Source organism: Callithrix jacchus, chromosome 9 (genome assembly GCF_049354715.1).
Source record: "Callithrix jacchus isolate 240 chromosome 9, calJac240_pri, whole genome shotgun sequence".
Lineage (NCBI taxonomy): Eukaryota > Metazoa > Chordata > Mammalia > Primates > Cebidae > Callithrix > Callithrix jacchus.
Genome location: NC_133510.1, coordinates 103,624,711 through 103,641,548, shown reverse-complemented (window position 1 = coordinate 103,641,548; position 16,838 = coordinate 103,624,711). Strand labels below are relative to the sequence as shown.

The window sequence follows — 16,838 nt, the reverse complement described above, 5'->3', positions numbered from 1 at the left end:
CTACTTGGGAGGCTGAAGCAGGAGAATCACTTGAACCAGGGAGGTGGAGCTTGCAGTGAGCAGAAATCCCACCACTGCACTCTAGACTGGGTAACAAAAGCCAGACTCCGTTTCAAAAAAAAAAAAACCGCTATGAGATATCATCTTACTCCATTTGGAATGACTATCAAGAAATCAAAAGAAAACAAGTTTTCGCAAGGATGTAGAGAAAAGTAAACCCTTACTGCTGGTGGGAGTGTAAATTTGTATAGTCATAATGGAAAACATATGAAGTTTCCTCACAAAATTAAAAATGGAACTACCATATGATCCAGGAATCCTACCACACAGTATACTTCCAAAGGAAATGAAATCAGTATGTCAAAGAGATATCTGCACTCCTATATTTATTACAGCACTATTCACAATGGCCAAAACGGGATCAACTTAAATGTTCATCAGTGAATGAATGGATCAAGAAAATGTGGTATGTATACATAATAGAAGACTATTGAGACATAAAAAAAGAATGAAACCCTGCCATTTGTGATAACATGGTAAGTCCAGAGGAATTACCTTAAGTGAAATATGGCAAGCACAGAAAGACAAATACCGCATGATCTCACTTACACGTGGACTAAAACGTTATGCTCATGGAAATAGAGAATAGAATAGAGAGTATGAGAGGATGAGGAGGATGGAGGGAAAAGAGGACAGTGAGATTAGTCAACGGGTCCAAGGGTACAGTTAAATAGAAGGAATATGTCTGATGTTGTATTGCATAGCAGCATGACTAGAGTTAACAATAATATACTGTGTATTTCAAAATAAGTAGAAGAGAGGTTGTTTAATATTCTCATAATGAAAATATAAGGCCGGGCGCGGTGGCTCAAGCCTGTAATCCCAGCACTTTGGGAGGCCGAGGCGGGTGGATCACAAGGTCGAGAGATTGAGACCAACCTGGTCAACATGGTGAAACCCCGCCTCTACTAAAAATGCAAAAAATTAGCTGGGCATGGTGGCACGTGCCTGTAATCCCAGCTACTCAGGAGGTTGAGGCAAGAGAATTGCCTGAACCCAGGAGGCGGAGGTTGCAGTGAGCCGAGCTCGCGCCATTGCACTCCAGCCTGGGTAACAAGAGCGAAACTCCGTCTCAAAAAAAAAAAAAAAGAAAATATAATAAATTAAGCTATTAGATATGCTAATTACCCTGACTTCATCTTTACACATTTATAAATGTATCAAAATACATTGTACCCCATAAATATGTACAATTGGTATGTCAGTCATAAATTTGAGAAAATAAAATGGACATAAGGTATGAGAATTAATACGTTTATTACTGAAGTATAGTAAACATGACCAAGTGTGGTGGCTCACACCTGTAATCCCAGAACTTTGGGAGGCCAAGGCGGGTGGATCACCTGAGGTCAGGAGTTTCAGACCAGTCTGGCCAATATGGTGAAACCCCATCTCTACTAAAAATACAAAAAAAAAAAAAAAAATTAGCTGGGCATGGTGACGGGGGCCTGTAATCCCACCTACTTAGGAGACTGAGGCAGGAGAATCACTGGAACCCAGGAGGCTGAGGTTGCAGTGAGCTGAGATAGCATCATTGCACTCCAGCCTGGGCAACAAGAGCAAAACCCCATCTCGGAAAAAAAAAGTATAGTAAAACACATAACACAAGTTATTAGCACTGGCATCCCTAAATCTTAGCTTATTTTGGGAATAATATGCTTATTCCTTACTTTAAAATAGGCACAAAAATACCTACTATCCATAGTTGCTGTAAAGTCCAAAGAGAAAGTTTCTAAAATGCCTACCATAAGAATTAGCATGTCATCAGCACTGAAATTTGTAGGTTCAAAAGTATATACATTGAAATTTTTCTTTGTATCAGATTTTCACAATAAATTATACATTTTTTTTCTGCTTCTTTCTCCCCTATCAGGAAAGAGGAGTTAGATTAGACTTTGTGTCTTTCCAGTTCAGGTTTCAAGACTGCATTTTATTCTACTGAATTGTGCTTTTGGAGGGAAGCATTCTTTCTGTTCTCTTTTCTTGTCCTGTGGGTTTCACAGTCACAGCATACAACCAAGATGCTTGGCCAGATGAGTGGCCTTAGGTGGCTTTTTGGATATGATTTGTGCCCCAGTATTCTCAAACTTTAGCATGTAGTGCTGGTTAAATCACAGATTCTTGGGCCCCTTTTCCAGAAATTCTGATTCAGTAAGTCTGAGGTAAAACCCCAAAATTCTATGAATTCTCTAGTGTTACTGATACTGCTGGTCCAGGTACCATGCTTTTAGTAGCATTGGTCTACACAGACAAGTTGAAGTGGCTGTAGGTAATCTGAATCTATGCCAAATAAATATTGTTAAACGACTCACAATGAATTGGGCATCAACATTTATCAATATAGGCAGAAAATGTTCACAGTGCCATTACACGATACGTAAATCAATTATAGGACCGTAACAATACAAACAACAAACATTTATTGAGTTTTGACTATGTGCCACAATTTTTTCTAAGGCCTTTATACATGTTAAATTTACTTTTTACAATTTTATTTTATGACAGTATTTAAAAAAGTAATAATAGCATTGTCTGGATCATGTCTATGACCATCTTATACTGACATTCAAACTAATCACTCTTAGTTTTATTTGTGCCCATTAGCAGCAAGAAGTATGATTTTGTTGTCAAGAGCTATGACAGGCCAGGCGCAGTGGCTTATGCCTGTAATCCGAACACTTTGGGAGACCGAGGTGGTGGATCACCTGAGGTCAGGAGTTCAAGACCAGCCTGGCCAACATGATGAAATCCCATCTCTACTAAAAATATAAAAATTAACCAGGTATGGTGGTGGGCACCTGTAATCCCAGCTACTCAGGGAAGCTGAAACAGGAGAATCACTAGAACCCAGGAGGCGGAGGTTGCAGTGAATGGAGATTGCACCATGGCATTCCAACCTGGGTGACAGAGCAAGACTCTGTCTCCAAAAAAAAAAAGCTATGGCAAAATGGCAAAGGTAAACTTCATACGCCCAAGATGTACCCAGCTCAGGGATAGCCAAACGGAGCTCTGCATGAACAAAGGTTTGGAAGAATCAACTGTTCAAAGAGAGAAAAGCAGTGGAGAATTGAGGCCTCATATGATACATAGTCTAGGTATACCAAACTCAGAAGAACCTAAGTTTGATAACATACTGAGCAGCAAAATTATATGATCTAATATTATTTTATTGGTTTTGTAGTTTTGTTTGTATGTAATTTTGTAAATTTGTTTTTGTTCTTTTGTTGTATAGAAATATTTCAGTGTATAAAAGATGATACACAATATAATATAGTTATAATATAGCTTATGCTATAATTGCTTAATAACATAAGTAATTCATTAAAAGTAATTTAAGTCAACATTAGAGGCACCTAAGAAATATTATAGCTTCCCTCAAGAAAACTCCATGTGTAGCTCAAGTTTGAGAAGCTCTATATTATACTTTTCACTGAATAGTCTCTCTTAGTGATTCTCAACTGGGGTAATTTTGCCCCCAAGAAGACATTTTTCAACAACTGTAGACACTTGGTTGTCACAAATTGGGGGTTGCTACTGGGATCTAGTGGATAGAGGCCAGGCTACTGCTAAATATCCCATGATACGTACAAGATATCCCCTCACAACACAGAGTTTTCCAGCCTAAAATCTCAATAGTGTCAAGGTTTAAAAACCATAGTCTATCTTTCCCTTTCATCAATTCATAGCAATAGGAGGGAGTTCATGAATTACAGTTACTTTTCAACTTATGAAATTTACAAACTTGCTTTGAAGAAGAAACAGGCATGAAATAATTAGAATATTATAAAGATGGGGACTAAGGATTCAAAGGATTTAAAGAAGGACTTCAGAAGCCAACTAATACTGTGTCCCATATAACATATTAATTTCCTGTAATGGGAGCACTTGAGCCTGTTCATGTAACCTCTTTTTGAATTCTCATAATAATGAGAAGTTTATTACCACCTAAGGCAAAAAGCCCATCTCATTTTTGGGACAATTCATGTTAGTGCTAAAAAATTAACTATTGAATTAGGCCTCAAAACATGCCATCCTATAAGCTTCAGCTTTTGGTACTAATTTTGCCCTTCATTGTAAGAGCCCCAGTCACTTTTTGACTAGAGCTACTACAAAGTTTGTTCATTTTCTTTTACATAGATGAGCAATTGGTTTCTCAAACCTATCTGTAGAAGTTTTATTTTTGTTTACTTTAGTTCCAGTTTCAGGCTTGTCATTTGGAAACTATTTTATTTTATTTTTTCAGATGGAGTCTCAATCTGTTACCCAGGCTGCAGTGCAATGGCACAATCTTGGCTCATGGCAACCTCTGCCTCCTGGATTTGAGCAATTCTCCTGCCTCAGCCTCTTGAGTAGCTGGGACTACAGGTGCTTGCCACCATGCCAAGCTAATTTTTGTACTTTTAGTAGAGATGGGGTTTCACCACGTTGGCCAGGCTAGTCTTGAACTTCTAACTTCAGGTGATCTGCCCGCTTTGGCCTCTGAGAGTACTGGGACTTACGCATATGAGCCACTGCACCTGGCCTATTTTATTTTTCTAACCAATTAGAAATGTTTTCCTGCTTTAATTCCACCCAACTTTAAAATCTATAACATAAGCAGATCTTGATTTCCACAATTCTGTCAGCTCAAAAAGATCTTTCACTTCATATAGGAATTGAAGGTAATATTTACTTTTTATCATTTGGAGATGGGGAAGAATTAAATATTATTAAAAAATTTGAATGTAGTTTGTGTTACAAACTAGATGCTTACTAAGTACCAGTGATGAACATGGTTTTTCATTGTGTCATTCAAAAGACATTTACTACATATTTACTATGTACCAGGCACTGTGCTAGGTGTTATGAGTAGCAATACAGGTAGAGAAGACATAATTATGCATCCAAAGAATGTATAAGTTCATTCACCTATTCAAATGTGACTCTCCACAAAAGTTTCAGGACATTCTGAAGGTCATAAATGGGATCTTTTAAGTTTTCTTTATAGATCGGCTTTAGTTTTTAAAGTTGGTGTATTAATGCTTCTTATTTTAAAAAAAATTCTAACATTGTCATTCCCAGTTTTTAAGAAGTGACTAATATGGCTTTACACAATCTGATCATTTGAACTTTCAAAGGTTTGAAATGTCTTTGAGCCATTCTTATGTGAGTGGGTCCTCTGTTTATTTTCATAGCAACTATCAGCATCTGAGAACCTCAATGTGGCACACCATCCAAAAGATACTGCTCAAGAGACAGTTTTTAGTCAGTGTTCAATGTTCTAGAGGCTAGCAGAGTTCCTAGCATATGGTGGGTGTTCCCAAATATTTGTTTAATGAATAAATATAATAATAAACAGATGAACCTATTAGTCTATCCTGTTCTTTCCTCTAAAATTTTACAAATGGGACTTTACATTGTCATTTTTATATTTCATTTGTTATATTTTATCCATCCTAAATGGATTGCAATTTTCTTATGATTGCTCTATAGCATCTATCACAAATATATATTACAGTTAAATAAAATATATGTATTTTTTGAGGCAGGGTCTCTCCCGTCACTCAGCTGGAGTGTAGTGGTATGATTGTGGCTCACTGCAGCCTCAACCTCCCAAGCTCAGGTGATCCTCCCACCTCTGCCTCCCAAGTAGCTGGGACAACAGGCGTGCTCCACCACACCCGGCTAATCTTTTTATTTTTTGTAGAGATGGGATTTTTCCATGTTGCTCTAGCTAGTCTTGAACTCCTGGACTCAAGCAGTCAACCCGCCTCAGCCTCCCAAAGTGTTGGGATTACAGGCATGAGCCACCACCCCCAGGCTAAATGAAATTTTTTTTAATATAAGCTATTATTACTTTGCTCTATCTTTCTTTATCTCTTTCTCAATTAACTAAAGCACATGAAACAGTATTTTTAAACATTTATTGAATAAAGTTGTATTCTTCTTTATCTTAATTTTAAGAGATGAGTTAAACAGTTTCTTCTTTCCTTAAAAAGAACACAAAAACAAACAAAACCTACAACAAGTTAAATTTAATCACAAGTTGTCTTTAGCTATGTGTGAGGTTTTGAAAAGGAAAAAGATTACTTCTACCTAAGCTAAATACTCTTCACAGTCTTCCTATAGATCAATGACCGCCCAACAAAGATGAGGAGGTAGGAGCAGAGGAGAAAATGGGAAGTTGCCTGGGGAAAGAAAAGCATCTAGTCCAAGGGATTTCAACAACCAATAGAGTAAAAGCTGAAGGAGAAAACTGCCAATCTGGAGAAAATGCTTACCTTTGCATCCCTCACAGGTCAGTGCATTATAGTGGTATCCAGAGGCTCTGTCTCCACAAACAACACACAGCTCATCCCCTTTGATCCTCCCTGCTGATGCGCCCATGCGGGGCTTCTTTGTTACAGGCATCTCTGCTACCTCAGTCTCTCCCTGGTAAAGAGTCTCAGGTGGCATTCGCCTGAGTTCGTATATTCCAGGAGAGTACCACTCTTCAGGCTGCTGGGGGTAGAAACCCAGGTTGGAATAATAGGATGATGAGGAAATCTGTGGTTGAACTTGGGGAAACTGAACATTGCTGTATTGTGAATATGGCTCCACTTCCAGGTTCTGTCCCAGAGGACCTGCCACTTGTTCTGTTAAAACACCTGAACAAAAGTGACAATAAAACTGGAATGAATGTCATCATTCTGGAAATTAGACAGGCATAATGGTTAGGAGTGTGGGCTCTAAGAAAAGATTGAAACATTAACATAAAAATTTACACCTTTTTACAGTTTATACATAATATAATTAAATGACAAATTAAAAACTCAGAAAAATATCTGCAACATAGAAGACAGACTCATCCTTAATGTATAAAGAGCTCTGTAAAGCCAATAAGAAAATATTTGAGAACCTATGGAAAAAAAGAATAAAGGAGAGGAATCGTTCGTTTTAGAAATACAAACATGAGTGTTTAGTAAACAGAAAAATGTACTCATCTTTGTCAATAATTAAATTTAAATTGAAACTAAAACATTACAGTTTTCATCTTCAAATGTGAGAGGATTTGTAAAGTTTCATAAGACATACTGTTAGGAAAATAAATATTTTGGGGGGAAAATTTGTCAATATTTTCTAGTTTTTTTAAACTTCGGTGTCCTTTTAACCCAGCATAAATTTTCCACTGCCTGAAAATTTATTTTAGAAATATGCTCAAACCTCTATGAAAAAGTGTTTTGCAAAAATATTCACTTGCAGCAAATTCGCACGAGCCGTAAGTTAGAAACAATCTAAATATTCATACACAGGAGTCTAGTTGAATAAATTTGTTACATCCATACACGGAAACATTAAGTAGATGTAAAACAATTATTTAGATTTCTATGTGCTGATATGGAAAAGTTTCTACAATATGGTGCTATATGAAAAAAGTAAGCTACAGAACAATGTGTATATTCATGTGGGTATTAAAGAAACACTGTGTGTGTGTGCACACATGTACACACATGCACAAAGGCAAATTTCTACATGACACAAAAGAAAGTAGGTGGTGGTGACTGTGAGAGGTGATATATTTACATTATATTCTGGAACAGAAGATTGCGTAATTTTTTTACTGTTTGTAATTTTTGTCATGTGTATATGTATGTGTTATTTTAATCATTATAAAACACAGGAGGAGCTTGAAAAAAAAAAAGAATGCAGTGCCTGCAATCTGTCTACTGGATTCAAATTCTTGCTCTGTTACTTACAATCTGTGTGCAGTTGGCAATTCCTTAATGTCTTTAAGTTGAAGTTTTCTCCTAATAAAACAGAATAATAGCACCTACCTCACTGGGTTGATGTAAGGATTATATGAGACAATGTGTGCCAAGTGCTTTGCTAAATGTTTGGCACACAAGAAGTGCTCGATACATTATAGCTGACTTAAAATAGGAATAATAATTATTATTCTTACTACCATCACTGTTAAAGGAGCCCCTTATTTAGAAAACCTCTAGGTAATAGAAACCCATCAGGTTATGAAAATGCTTCTATTTCCTGAAAACATCAACTATGGCTCTTTAGAAAATAGAAATATTTAAATTATGCAAATGCTGAAAAAATATGCATAAATAAGAGATAGGAAAGTTTATAAATGTCTCTCATGGTTCAAAGTGTTGTCAGATAATTCTAGACCAAAATTTCAACTCCATCTCTGAATGAGCCATGGGACTTTGAGCAAATTATATAAACTATTGATAAACCTCAGTTTTCATGGCAGCAGGCTTGGGATGATAATATCAATATAAAGGGTTAGGCTGAGAATTGAGTGAGATTATACAGATTCACAGTTCCTTACCTGAAACTTGCAGTCATATGTGTTTTAGAATTCAGAATTTTCTGGATTTTAGTGCTATTTATATACCCCTCCCAGCACAGTCTGGAACAGAACCCAGAATCAAATACAGCAATATTTTCCACAGTAAAACTAATGAATATTCACAGTAAATGCAATACGTAAAGACCATAAATAGTTTCACATTCATTCAGGTCAGGTTCTGTCACCAAAATAAATGTGTGGCAAACTTTTAGAAAAACGTGGTTTTTCAGGGCCTTGGAGATTTAGAATTGTTAATTAGGGATTGTAGACCTATGCATGTATACATGAAGAATGAATGCTTTTTGCTGTGCTCAAAAGATGGTTGAAATGATTACTATAATTATTATGATTACTGTATTTTGCAGAAAACTTTTATAGAGTTCTTCCTAGTGTCAGGCACTTGTATATTCTCATTTATTTCTCACAAAACCCTACGAGGTAGGTAACATTATTATCCCCCCTACTTACAAATGAGTACAATGAGGCACAGAGAAGTTAAGCAACTTTACATCTACCTACCTAAATAGATGAGGTGTGAGCTCTAGAAGTCTAATCTCAAAGCTCATGCACTGAATTGCTGCTCTTTGGGGGTAATTTCAGGTGTGTGATGCTTCAAAACATGATAGTCAAAGCCCTTTTCTCCTTCCTCCTACTTGCGTTTGTAACCCCCTTCTCGGCCTCTGCTTGCACATAACCTATAACTGGGCCCACAAGCTTCTGCATTTTCCTACCCTTGCTTTCTTTTCCAGCCGCTTTCCGTGTTCTGAAGTCTCTCTTTCTTGAAGGTGCTTTGATGCTTCCAGACTCAGGACTTCTCCCACCTGCTGCTTCCTGAGCCTGGAATGGTTCTCAACACAGCCAACCCCTCCCAGGGCTTCATCTCACTAATGTCACCTATCTCTAAATTCCCTGTAGGTATTACTTCTCTTGGGAACTTTTCCCAACAGAAGAGGTCTCTAGGTCCCTGAGAGTTATGTTCCTGAATCTAGTTAAATGGCATTTAAAAACCATTACTTGCCCTACCTGGGTCTCCCTCTGTTCATCTGTAAAGAGAAGGCTCCTTCCTAGATAATGTTCTAGTTCTTTGCATCTAAAAGTCTCCGTAAGTATATGACTAATAGCTTATGAACATTAGAATTCAGGGCTTTTCTATACTGGCAAAGTGCAGAATATACGTATTACATGTTGAAAAGAATGCTTTCTGCATTAACCCAGGAAATGACTGACAGAGCACACGGTATACAGTATCTGTACAAAAATCAATTTCCTTTCCTTCTGTCTGACTTATCCATATAAAAACAACATAAAATGAGTATATCTGCAGATAAAACATTTTAGAAATGGTTCTTTGTCTTCTCACCACAAAATGGAAGGGGAAAAATATGGAATTATTACACAAAAAGAAAAGATAAAATATAAGCAAAATCCTGATCTATTTCATCACCAAATACTATGAAAATTTCTGGAGTGAACAGAATTGAAAAGAAGTAAAAAGTATTAAAAGCATTAGTTTCACTTACACCTAGATTTTGTCCTCCAACCTATCTTATTCCCTTAACTCCCCTTCCTCCCTCAGCCCAGTTTCTCTCTGCCACAAGTCTAGTAAGAATTAAGTAATTTGCCCAAGGTCAAAACCCAGTAGAATCTGGATTCTGTAGAATCCAAGGAAATGTGTATTTTTTTTCTCCTCACATGATAATTCTAAAATCTCTAAGCATTATTCCAACAAAACAAATATTTTCATAATCAAGAAACACAATGGAGTCCAACCCAAGTTAGATAATGATATCACTGTCATATCAATCCTTGGAATGATCTAGATCAAAATGGAGAGCTTTCACAGAGATATAGACAATATTATGCTAAAACAGTAGAACATCAGTAAAAACATGAGAACAGTACACAATAATATTAAATAATACTTCTATTCTTGGCCGAGTGCAGTGGCTCATGCCTATAATCCCAGAATTTGGGAGGCCAAGGCATGTGGATCACCTGAGGTAAGGAGTTCAAGACCAACCAGACCAACATGATGAAACCTTGTCTCTACTAAAAATACAAAAATTAGCTGGGCATGATGGCAGGCGCCTGTAACCCAACCACTCAGAAGGCCGAGTCAGGAAAATCACTTGAACATGGGAGGCAGAGGCTGCACTGAGCCAAGATCACGCCATTGTACTCCAGCCTGGGCAACAGAGCAAGACTCCATCTCAAAAACAAAACAAAAAAAACTTCTATTCTCAAAGCACACCCATTTCTAGTATTTCATAGTGTGTCCCCTAAATCTCCAGAAATAGAGAGGTAACTACAAAGGCGCCTTACAACCAAAGAACCAGCATGGCCAACATATTCCAAAATGGTTGGACTAGAACAACTTCCACCATTAACTGACTGTGACATCTTCACGGCCTAAGCTTTTTCTATTTCAGTGTCTTCTGTAAGATGGGACTGTTGCTATCTCAGAAGGTAGTTCTGAATATAAAATTCAGTTGTTGAGAAGCAGTTTCGGTAAGTTGAATGTCATTAAAAGACATGCTGTTTTCTAAAGAACCTAGCAAAATCATTTTAGTGATAGTTAATTGATAGTTAATAAGTAATTATTAACACATAGTCTGTCTTGATGATATAGTATTAGGATAGTGCTTTCATTACAAATATATATTTATAAACGTGCTCACGCTCTCCTTTCTCTCTCTCTCGTGTGTGTGTGTGTGATAAAAACACTTGCTATTTAGCAGTCACTGTGTTAGGGTGTGAGGATATGAAAGTAAAAAAGACACGTATAAAGGCTCAGCCTTTCTCTTGTTTGTGTGTTTTGGGAATTGGAGATGTCTAGGGTTGGGACAAAAATGAGTAAACAAGTAAGCAAATACAACATTGTCTGACAGAAAATAAGATGGGGAGGGAGTAGAGGTAGTTTGACTTTAGAGTATGCTTTCTGAAAAGGTAAATTTATTTCTATTTTGATATAATTTAACAGAAAAATGCATATTAAAATTTAGATTTAGCAATTTTTATTTTGGAAATAGTTATGAAAGAGTATGAGAATTAGGATTCCTTTGTGACAGTTCTCCATGAGAGTTTAGGGAAGAGTTCTGAAATGAGAACACAGGGATGGACTCCAGGGCAATCTGAGAAGCCCTGAGAAGAAAGTAAAATTCTTCTGGGTAGACAGTCTCCAGGTTTCAACACCTTCCCTAAAGGAGTGCCATCTGAGGGAGCTTTCTGAGGTGACAGAAAGGTTCTATACCTGCCAATATGGGAGCCACTAACCACGTAGGGATATTGAACCCTTAGAAAGTGGCTAGTGATAGATACTAAGAGACTGAATGTTAAATTTTATTTAATTCTAAATTAAAATTTAAAGTTGAAGAGCCACATGTGGCATATTAGCCAGTGCAGCTCTAAGGAGTTTGGGACCAGAACCACTGTACCCCCAAATGGGAGATCAGGTTTGCATAAAAGCAATGGCACTCTCCCATAATCTCACAGTGAATTTCTGATGCTCCCAAGAAAGCATCCAGGTCATATCCGGTTTTTCATCCCTGGCACAATGCTGACCATAGTAATGTTTAATGAATGTCTGTTGAATTGCAGTAGGTGGAAAAATTGCTTTTTCTGCCTTTCTGTATTTCTGAATCCATGGTTTCGTCACTAAATGGCAGGGCTTTACTTGCAGTTGTTTGCTGCTCCTGGCATCAGGCCTTTCTGATGTCAGTGCCTCTCCCTGCCTTGTCAGCTTATCACCTACTCCTGATAACCTACACCAGGAGGCCTGCACCAGTTCCCCCAGGTGGAATTCACCTCTCCTACCTCTGTACACACTTCTAATGTGAAACATATTGGAAGCACATACAATCATTTCTTTTGTTTACAGGCTTATCTTCCATGCTTGAGATGGTATGAGCTACTACCTAAGAGTGCCCTCTGAGCGAACAAATCTGAATTCAGTTCACCCACAACTTGTTAGGTATATGAGCCTGAAAAACACATTGAACTTCTTTAAGCTTCTGTTCCTTCCTTTACAAGCTGAAATAATGTAGTGTCTGCAGAGAGGCTGTAATAAAGATGAACTAAGACAAAGAATGTAATCTGCATAGTACCTGACACCACATAAACATTCATACCTTTTTGATTTTGTGGTTGGGCCGTGGACTCTTTGAGGGAAAATAATAGATTGCATTTTCTTCTTTACATTCCTGGCATCTAACACAATGCCTGACACATAGTAAATGTTGATTAAATTGAAGTGAATGGAAAATTTGCTTCCCCAGCCTTCCAACTAATTTCCATTTCTAAATATGGTGTCGGTCGCTTTTAAACATTACATTTAAACATGACATTTGAACAAAAACATGTTCACAATTATCATTATTATAAAAATTATTCAAATTTTTTCTTGTTGGAAATTTAAAAGATGAGTTTCTGTTTTAAAAAAATATTGAAATACTCGAGAACGATCCAAGATGGCCGATCGCTAACATCCCGGGATTGCAGCTCTCAGGGAAGGCACGGAGAACTAGAGGACGCCACACTTTCAGACAAAGTCTGGTCGCTCACGGAGCAGAAGATCCCCCAGTGGTGGAAACACACGAGTCGCCAGCGTGACTCTCGTGGTCGGCGCAGCGGTTCCACCGGCACCTCGACGCGGCAGCGCTCGGCGCAGAGTAAACAGGACCGGTTCCCCTTCTGACGGAGGTTTGAAGCCCCGGGAAGGCAGAGTCGCCTACTACGGACACAAGAAGGAAGCCCGACAGGAGAATCCTGGGCAGAAAAGCACCATCAGTATTAACGCCGCTGCTCTGGCCCTGGGAACTAACAACCTGGACGTCCACTCAAGAGACCTAATCTGAAAGTTGGTAATTTCAAAGACGACAGGAGGATAAATTTAAAATGACAGAAAGAAACCAGCGTAAAAAAGCTGAGAATACTCAAAGTCAGAACGCCTCTCCCTCTAAAGATGATCACAGTTCCACATCAACAATGGAACAAGGCTTGATGGAGAACGAGCGCATCCTGATGACAGAATCACTCTTCAAGGAATGGATAATAACAAACTTCGGTGAGTTAAAAGAACATGTTGTAGCCCAACGTAAAGAAACTAGGAACTTTGAAAAAAGGTTTGATGAAATCCTATTGAGAATAGACAACTTAGAGAGGAGTATGAGTGAATTAATGGAACTGAAGAATACAATACAGGAACTCCGAGAAGTATGCACAGGTTTAAACACTCGAATTGTTCAAGCAGAAGAAGGGATATCAGAGGTCAAAGTCCAACTTAATGAAATAAAACGTGAAGAAAAGACTAGAGAAAAAAGGATAAAAAGGAATGAGCAAAGTCTCCAAGAAATGTGGGACTATGTGAAAAGACCAAATTTACGTTTGATAGGTGTACCTGAATGCGACGGAGAGAATGAATCCAAGCTGGAAAATACCCTTCAGGATATTATTCAGGAAAATTTTTCTAAACTAGCAAAGCAGGTCAACATTCAACCCCAGGTAATACAGAGAACACCACAAAGATATTCCTCAAGAAGAGCAACCCCAAGGCACATAATCGTTAGATTCACCAGGGTTGAAACGAAGGAGAGGATACTAAGGGCAGCCAGAGAGAAAAGTCAGATTACCCACAAAGGCAAGCCTATCAGACTTACAGCAGATCTCTCAGCAGAAACTCTACAGGCCAGAAGAGAGTGGGGGCCAATATTCAACATCCTCAAAGAACAGAACCTTCAGCCCAGAATTTCATATCCAGCCAAACTAAGCTTCACAACTGAAGGAAAAATAAAATCTTTTATGAACAAGCAAGAACTCAGAGATTTTATTACCACCAGGCCTGCTTTACAAGAGCTTCTGAAAGGAGCATTACACACAGAAAGAAACAACCAGTATTAGCCTTTCTAAGAATACACCAAAAAGTAAAGAGCACCAACATAAAGAAGAATTTACACCAACAAATGGATAAAACAGCCAGTCAACATCAAATGGCAGTAACCCTAAATTTAAATTGACTGAATTCCCAATCAAAAGACACAGCCAAAACCCAACGGCATGTTACATCCAGACCTGTTTCACATGCAAGGATACACAGACTCAAAACAAAGGGATGGAGAAAGATTTACCAACCAAATGGAGAGCAAAAATAAATAATAAATAAATAAAAAGCAGGAGTTGCAATTCCTGTATCGGATAAAATAGATTTTAAAGCAACAAAGATGTAGTGGTAAAAGGATCAATGCAACAACAAGAGCTAACGATCCTAACACCCAGATAGGAGACATAGATTCAATGAGACAGAAAATTGATAAGGATATCAAGGACTCGAACTCAGATCCGGAACAAGTAAACTTAATAAATATTTATAGAGCTCTCCACTTCAAATACACAAAATATACATTCTTGTCAATACCACATCACACCCACCCATTAGTTTAAATGAAACATTGATTGGCCATTATTAATACCCAATTTTTTTCAAAATAAAGCAATATTTCCATTTACTCTCCCTCTTTCTCTTCCTCTTTCTTCCTCTCCTTTACTTATTTTTTTTTTCTTTCCTTCTCTCAAAAAAAAAGAAATCAACTTGTAAACCTCTAGATCCAGGTCGGCAATGTCTCTTTCATTGCTTGATTTCCTTTCTTCCCTTCCCTCCCTCCCCGCTTCCTCCCTTTCTTCCTTCCTTCATCCCTTTCTTCCTCCCTACCGTCCTTATTCCCTTCCTTCCTGCCTTCCTCCTCCCCCCCCAAAAAAAAGAAAAAAAAATATTGAAATACTCTTTACATTCTACTGTGTTTTAATTATAATCTATGTTGTAATTCAGAGAAAACCAAGAGCTTCAGCCTAAAGCTCAACTCTGTGTTTATCTGATATTTCATAGACTGTTGGGAGAAACCTCCTGTGAAACTAGTTCATTAGCTTGTGTTTTCCAAACTCTTAAACTTCATGAAATATCACTTCACTTCTTGTGGGCACTCTGATATTTCTGTTCTATTATGTTCTAATCCAGTTTTTAATGTCAGTCACAAAACACTAAATAGATGTGATCCCCTGGTATCTGAGACTTGCCATTTTAAAAACACTGCATTAAATGATGTATATTAAAATGTTTTTCAAGTGTTCATTGATATTAGTTAGAACTGTCTAACATTTGGTTTGAAAGAATGGTGCTAATTTGACATAATATTCTATGAAAAATTTTAGGGGAAACATTTTTAGATTTCATCCCTGTAAGATATTTGTCCGTTTAGAACCCTTTAAAAATCACCCCAATCCAAACTCCCACACCAGTCTTCTGGGTCTGACTGAGCCACCATCTTTGACAGACATCTGTTGCTGTCATTTCCAATCAAAGTCCCCAGATTTCCTCAGTCCAGTTGCAAGAGTTCGACCTGAGAGCACCTGTGAACGGTGTCCTACCTTTCGCAGGCTTCATACTAATCATTTCCGTGAAAAATCCTGGCGGTGTACAGCTGCAGTGAGGGCTAATTTGAATTGGATTTTCTAACCCCTGAAACTGCATTACCATTCTTAGCTTATTCACAGCAACTGAAAATGAGACTAGGTAAGGAGTGAGAGAGAGGCCAGAGGTTGTGTGGTTTACTGATTAACTTCATTACAGAGCACAATATTTGTAAATGTTTATGAGAAAAGTCCTCAATGCCAAATTGCCTAGTAAGCTGGAAACCAGTCTCTTAGATAAACATTTTTGGGGAAGATTTTTACAATTTAAGAACTTTTAGAGGGTGGGTTTCTGTTCAGTGGCTCTAAAACTGGACTTGGAGGTCAAGTTCCATGCTCTGGGTCTTGACATTTGTTCCCACCAAAAGGTGGCAGAATGGTATAATTTTGTAACATCAGGAAGCATTTTAAAGCATAATGCTTGATATGGTTTGGCTGTGTCCCTACCCAAATCTCATCTTGAATTGTAGCTCCCATAATCCCCATGTGTTGTGGGAGGGACAGTAGGAGAAACTTGAATCATGAGGTTGGTTCCCCCATACTGTTCCTGTGATAGTGAGTAAGTCTCACAAGATCTGATGGTTTTGTAAGGGATTTCCCCTTTCACTTGGCTCTCATTCTCTCTTGCCTGCCACCATATAAAATATGCCTTTTGCCTTGCACCATGATTGTGAGGCTTCCCCAGGCATGTGGAACTGTGAGTCCGTTAGACCTCTTTTTCTTTATAGATTACCCAATCTCAGGTATGTTTTTATCAGTAGCATGAAAATGGACTAACACAATGCTTAACAGTGTGATGCGTGTAGGCCGGATGACCTGGCCCACTGTTGTACACAGAGTTACAGGTAGAGTTGTTCCCACCCCCCAAATTAATACAGGTGCTCCTTGACTTATAATATGGTTACATCCCAATAAACTCATCATAAATTGAAAATACCATAATTCAAAAAAGCATTTAATGCACCTACCTACCAAACAGCATAGCTTAGCCTAG

The 16,838-nt window shown here is 38.0% G+C and overlaps 1 protein-coding gene across 6 annotated transcripts in view; it reads right to left on the bottom strand.

Annotated features, from left to right (window-relative positions):
- The window catches only part of NR1H4 (nuclear receptor subfamily 1 group H member 4), an 87,534-nt gene that overhangs the window by 43,599 nt on the left and 27,097 nt on the right, over positions 1–16,838 (bottom strand). For 3 of the 6 annotated variants that reach the window (XM_009004448.6, XM_009004451.6, XM_078338105.1), the window contains exon 4: positions 6,321–6,686. In XM_009004448.6, the coding sequence (XP_009002696.1) occupies positions 6,321–6,686 (366 nt within the window). Of the gene's footprint in view, positions 1–6,320; positions 6,687–15,802; positions 15,934–16,838 lie in introns of those variants that run through there. The other 3 variants (XM_002752902.7, XM_009004447.5, XM_035257368.3) reach the window with 2 other exon arrangements.